The sequence below is a fragment of the Carlito syrichta genome, unplaced genomic scaffold (assembly GCF_000164805.1).
Source record: "Carlito syrichta isolate Samal-C Ts95f unplaced genomic scaffold, Tarsius_syrichta-2.0.1 Scaffold308142, whole genome shotgun sequence".
In the NCBI taxonomy this organism is placed as follows: domain Eukaryota; kingdom Metazoa; phylum Chordata; class Mammalia; order Primates; family Tarsiidae; genus Carlito; species Carlito syrichta.
Window position 1 is genome coordinate 927,944 of NW_007252238.1, and position 6,636 is coordinate 934,579.

General features: G+C 40.2%; 1 protein-coding gene across 2 annotated transcripts in view; it reads right to left on the bottom strand.

Moving 5' to 3' along the window:
• NR3C2 (nuclear receptor subfamily 3 group C member 2) overlaps positions 1 to 6,636 on the bottom strand; it is a 362,756-nt gene that overhangs the window by 53,531 nt on the left and 302,589 nt on the right. The window contains exons 6-7 of one of the 2 annotated variants that reach the window (XM_008065056.2): positions 5,933 to 6,223; positions 3,916 to 4,060 (exon numbers count right to left, since the gene is read on the bottom strand). In XM_008065056.2, the coding sequence (XP_008063247.1) occupies positions 3,916 to 4,060; positions 5,933 to 6,223 (436 nt within the window). The remainder of the gene's footprint in view (positions 1 to 3,915; positions 4,061 to 5,932; positions 6,224 to 6,636) is intronic. The other variant, XM_021716062.1, reaches the window with a different exon arrangement.

A 6,636-nucleotide genomic window follows, 5' to 3' on the forward strand; every position in this document is an offset into this window, starting at 1 on the left:
GAGGCATGCTCTGAGTTTTGTAGTTCACATCTCACTAGGATCACAACAGCATTTTTTCCCCAATTTGTTTTGTTGTTGTTGTTTTTGAGTCAGGGTTTCACTCTATTGCCCAGACTAGAGTGCAGTGTCACAGCTCACTGCAGCCTCAACCTCCTGGGCTCAGGTGATCCTTACACCTCAGCCTCTCATAACTGAGACTACAGGTGTGCACCATGATGCTCAGCTAAGTTTTTATTTTTTGTAGAGATGACATCTCACTATGTTGTTCAGGCGGGTCTTGAACTGGGTTCAAACAGGCCTCTTGCCTCAGTCTCTCAATGTGTTGGGATTATAGGAATGAGCCACCATGCCCAGCCCACAACAGCATTTAACATGGGTAGTCACATTTTTCTTGAAGACTCTCTTTACTTGAGACCCATGACACAACATTCCTCCTTCAATTACCTCTGAAATTATATATATAATATATATATATGTCTATTTAATGTCTCCTCTTAGATAATTTTTTAAAGGCAATTCAGTCTTAACATGTTCAAAACTGATGTCAATCTCTCCCTTCCCCTACCTTCCAAATCATAGCTCACTGTAACCTCAAATTCCTGGACTCAGGCTATCCTCATGCCTCAGCCTCCTGAGGAGCTAGGACCATGGGTGTGCACAACCATTTCTGGCTTATTAATTCTTTATCTTTTGTAGAGACAGGGTCTCACTATGTTGCTCAGGCTGGTCTTCAACTCTTGGTCTCAAGTGATCCTCCCACCTTGACCCTCCCAAGTGCTGGAGTTACCAGCAAGACCCCCTGCTCCTGGCCTAGTTTCTTATTTATTTCTAACCCCCTTTAAAGACATTCATTTCCCTAGGCTTCAAATATAAGGTACTTTCCCCTTAGTTTCATTTGTGAAAAAAGATTCTTACAATTCTGTATTTTGCTTGGAACCCTTTACACTCAGATGTTTACAAACAAAAATAATAAGTGATACCAAAAGGAAAGACAACAACAGCAAAACAACAACAAAAGATGTTTGACTTCATTTGAATTAAAAACATTTGTGCATCCAAGGACACTTTCAAGAGAGTAAAAAGGCACAGATTGGGAGAAAATATTTACAAATGATATATATAAAGAATGCCTACAACTCAAGAACAAACAAGACAAACAATCCAATTTTAAAAATGGGCAAAAGGCTTGGGTGGACATTTCTACAAAGAAGATATACAAATGGCCAATAAGCATATGAAAAGATGCTCAACATCAGTAGTCATCAGAGAAATGCAAATGAAAACCATAATGAGATACCACTTGACACCTACTAGGATTGCTATTAAAAAAGAAAAGAAAAGCATGTTGATAAGGATGTGAACAAATCAGAACCTTTGTACATTGCTGGTGGGAACATGAAATGGTGCAACTGTTATGGAACACAGTTTGGCAGTTCCTCAAAAAGTTAAACATAAAGTTACCAAATGCCCCAAGGATTCCGCTCCTAGGGTTAGACCCCCAATAACTGAAAGTAGGTGTCAAAAAGACATTTGCCTACCCAAGTACAAATGTTTGTAAATCCAGCATTGTTTACAACACTTAAAAGTAGAAACCACCCAAGTGCCCAACAACAGATAATTGGACAAAATATTTGCTATAGTTATGTTCTATAAAGTCACAACAAATACTGCATTAGCAAATAACCAACCATTCCTCCTAGGGGATTAGGAGGGCTATGATTCTTACAACTTCTAGTAGCAACATTTTTGTCAACTGATCTATACCTAATCTTGTTTTGCGTTTCTGTTTAAAGACATTTAATGTCTGTTGCTGATTTCTTAACGTTGAATTAGAGCCAACAGCACTATGACTCATGCTTGAATGAAGCTTGTCTAACAGATTTTCTCTGCGAGGCACATCACAGCCTTCTTGAGCTTGGGAACACTAGCTAGCACTTCAGCACCATGCTTGGGGGGCCATCTTAAACAGTGGAATCACCAACAAAAACATAAAAATGCAAAAACCATGGCACTGAATAGACTGTGAAAAGGATGCTTGTTTACAGCTGAGAGCTGGAACAAGCAGGCAGAGTGGCTCATTGTTTGATCTCAGCTTGAATGTGCTTCCTGGAGGACTCAAATTTTTTGCTGCTCTGCACTTGTCTGTGAACAATCATGAAAATGCTGTGAGTCCTGATTGTGAGGTTACAAATAAATACAGCCAGTAGGCAAATCTGCAAATATGGAATCCATGAACAATGAAGATTGGCCTTATATACATACAATGGAATATTATTCTGCCATTAAAAGGAATGGAATTCTGACACATGCTACAAGATGAATGAACACAGAAAATATTAGGCTAAGTGAAATAAGCCAGGCACAAAAGGATAAGTATTGTAGGAGTCCATTTATATTAAACAGAATAGGCACAGTCATAGACTAGAGGTTACCAGGGTTTTGGGGGAGAGAAGAATGGGGAGTTCTTGTTGAATGGATTCAGAGTTTCTGCTTGAGCTGATAATGTTCTGGGCATGGATGGTGGTAATGGTTGCACAACAATGAATGTGCTTAGTGCCACTGAACGGTACATTTAAAAATGGTAAGTTTATGTTGTATATATTTTATGAGAAAAATATTAATAGATGCACTAAATAAAATTAAATGGATGATTTTCATTTTCTGTTAAAATAAACCCATATGCCCGTACACTGATGGCACTAATAGAGGTTCTTTATTACATACCTCCTTTTAAAACAGGGACCCTCCTTGTTTTTTCTTTTAGTTTATAGAATGTTTTTTAAAACAGGCTTACCATTTAATAACATCAACTGATTATCAAGGAATACAAGTAAATTATAATGTGTATGTCAGTTGTTTGACTTTACTTCATGCTTTTGGTGAATATTTATGCAGCACTAGGATTATTCTTTCTGATTAATTTCCAAAAGAGGGCAACCTTGAGAACCAAAACGGATGTTCCTAATTTATCTTTGGAGGAAACTGTCTTTGTGGTACATCACATTAGGGTGAAATGGTACTCTTAGGTGATGACTACTGGTACTACTGACATATTGGCACTGGTAGTCTACTTTTAATTTTTTGCATTGTTTTCCTTTCTCTGACCAACAATCCATTTTATTTTGCCTCCTCCCCTAGCGTAGACCCTATTTTCATATCTAGAGAGAGCCATCTGTTAGAACATGGCTTGGTTACTACCATCATTCAAATGTTCCCTGTTAAGTATTTTTTGACCCAACAATTACAAAGAAGCACCGCTAGATATAAACATAAATGAAATGTGCTAATGTGAAATGCAAACAGTATTGAAATGTACACTTAAAATAGGAAGGAGCTCGTGGCCAAAGAAAAATCTATTACCATTCTTTCAATCTCTTAAAATGCATCATAAAACTAAAAATGTTTCACTACAGAATAACATTTTGGCTTCTTTTATGATGGCAAAGGGGTAATTATGATTGTCATGAAAACACATTGAGCAGCTGTATACTGTTAACAAAAGAACCATTATATGATGCTCCTAAAAACTGGCACTTTATGCATTCACATTTCCTAGAAATTAGACAGTCTTCCCAACTGGAGTAGATACCAAAAGAGACTGTTTTCTATTAATTGTGGCTTTGTACCAGTCAAATTTTCAGAGCCAATTGGATCATCTTTCTTTTGGGAAAATTCCCATATGCTATTATGTGGGATTCATATATACTGATTTCTATATATTCAGAAGTGCACAGTGTCATGTTGCAAAAAAGCAATTTTTAAATTCTCAAAAATCTCTAAATTTTTTACTTAAAAAAAATGACAGTACTGGTAGATTCTTTCACAAATGTACATCTGTTCGAAATTATTTTTTAAAAAAAGCATAACAAATAACTCTGCAATTTATTTTATGAAGGCTAATTAATAGGTACTTACTCATTAAAGACTAGGTCTGGTGCAAAATAGAGAAATTGGCTGTTCGTATGTTTGTACGATCTCCAGCTCAAGGCAAATGATGATAGACACATCCAAGAATACTGGATTAGGGTAATTTGGTCCTCAAGAGGCAAGTTTTTAAATCCTGAAGAACAGAACAATTAATCACAGAAATACACTTAGCATTTAAGTACATTCCAGGAAGAAGCTTCTTAAGTCAACCCCAAACAGTCTCTAATAAACTCAGATCAATCTACCAGTCATTTCAGCTCCTACCCCTGGCTCCACCCTGTTCCATATCTTGTTTTAAATTCGCTCTAAATTCTCAATGAGGGTGAACTGCCAGGGCAAACTGAAATTGGAGAGTTCACAAGTTTCAGTGTAGACAGCCTAAACTCTGGTTAGACTGAGAGAACCTGTATTAACCTATAATACTTGCTCCATCCCACCTGTCAATATCAACTCTAAAATCAAGGACAGCTTAATGACTGTCACCACTTGCATGTCTGCAGTCATGGTGGAAGATTTGAGTTTTCTTGAGTTTGAGTGCTTAAAAAGTCTTATTCCTTACTTTCTACAGTCTGGGATAATACTACATTTTCTTTTTTTTTGAGTTGGAGTCTCACTCTGTCGCCCAGGCTGGAGTGCAGTGGCCGCTCCCGGCCACCGCAGCCTCGACCTGCTGGGTTCCGGCGATCCTTCCGCCTCAGCCTTCCGAGTAGCCAGAATTACAGGCATGCGCTACCACGTCTGGCTGATTTTTTGATTTATTGTAGAGATGAGGTCTCTCCAAGTTGCCTAGGCGGGTCTCGAACCCGCGGGCTCAGGCAATCTGCCCACCTCGGCCTCCCAAAGTACTGGGATTACAGGCTGAGCCATCAAGCTTGGCCTAATACCAGATTTTGACGAAGTTCTGCAGTAGAACAAGTATCCCAGGTACCTCCCCTCCCTGACAGACTTCCTCCAGAGACCTCCAGCCCTTGTTTTGACCACCCCTTGATTTTAGAGTTGATATTGACAGGTGGGATGGAGCAAGTATGACATAATACTCCCAGTGGCATCATGTCATTCTGCCTGTGGAGTTTCACCCAGGCCAAGTTCCTCTTCAAAGACTCCGTCTTCAGAACTTCCCCAGTCTTTTTCCTTATGACTGCTGGATGACACGTGCAATCTAAGAAACTGCTCTGGATTAATGTGATAATTCTAAGTGATGTTTCTGGAGACTAAAAGGGACCTATTTAATAAAAATTCAATCACAAAAATGAGTGGAAAATAAATTTCAAGGAGAATTTAAGAGGTAAGGTGGTATTTTTCAGACTGAAGAATCTTTCAGGGTCTCCTACAACTTACTGGCTAGGCCTCAGGCTACTTGGTCTATGCCCAGATTAATCCTGGTTATAAGCTGCTAATAATGGGCTCAATTTGTGCTTTCATAAACAGAACATATTTTACCTCATTGGTATTTTCTGGATAAAATTTCCATTTCAATTTTCAAAGTAAGAAACATATCTGTTATTTTAACCATAGAATCCTTAACCCTACATTCTCAGAAGAAATAAGTGCATTGACAATTGATCAATTTGATACCCATTTAAAAAATCGATACCAGGATTTACTGTATTATTAATATTATTATTTTTGAGCTAGGACCCTCACTCCATCAACCAGGCTGGAGTGCAGTGGCATGATCACGATCACGGCTCACCACAGCCTCTACCTCCTGGACTCAGGTGATCCTTCTGCCTCAGCCTCCCAAGTAGCTGGGACTACAGGCACACACTACCACACCCAGCTAATCTAATTTTTAAAATTTTTTTGTAGAGACGAGGTCTCGCTATGTTGCCCAGGCTGGTCTCAAACTCCTGGGCTCAAGCAATCCTCCCACCTCAGCCTCCCAAAGGGCCCGGCATACCAGGATTTAATAGGAAGCTAACTCCAATCGCACTGTTTCGTGTGGCAAAGTCTGCTGTCCTGACTTGTTTCGTTAGACCTCGAACAGACGGAGAGGTAGTCCTACCTGGAAGTACCTTTGCCCACTTCACGACTTGAATCATCTGTTTGCCTGCCAAGCGGTTGAGAGTGGAGAGCAGATTTTCGGCCGTGTCTGGTTTTGAGCTGTCGTAGCCTGCGTACACAATTTCAGGTTCAATGCTCCCAAGGACCATACTAGGGGAAGGCGTGAGTGCTCGTGTGATTGCGGAGAGCTGGGGAACCAGCGCGGTGTTGACGGAGGGCTCTTTGGCGGGAGCCACATACGTTGTCCCTTCCTCGGGGCTCTGGGGGGGCGGGGGTGGTGGGGGTGGCGGCTAGCCTGACATGGTGGTACATACCTGTGGATCCAATTACTTGGAAAGCTGAAGCTAAAGGATTGCCTGAGCCCAGCAGGTCATGGCTGAAGTGGCTGTGAGCGTGAGAGAGACTGATTCAAAAAAAAAAAAAAATAAACTGAAGATATAGACCATATGGCTAATGCATTGTCTTATTTTGAAAAAGACAACTATAAGTGGAAAGGTATCCCCAAGGGACCACAAATCAATGTACAGTAATTTATCTCTACAAGAAAGTTACTTATGAAGTGGGCAGATACTTGATCTCTGCCTCATGCCTGTGTGTGTAGGCATCCCCTCTGCGAGCCAGATGGCTCATCTTCCCATGAGGAACCTGTCTGACAGGCAGTCTGAGACTCCCCATGCTGCCAAAGTGTTTCTCTGCATTTCCATT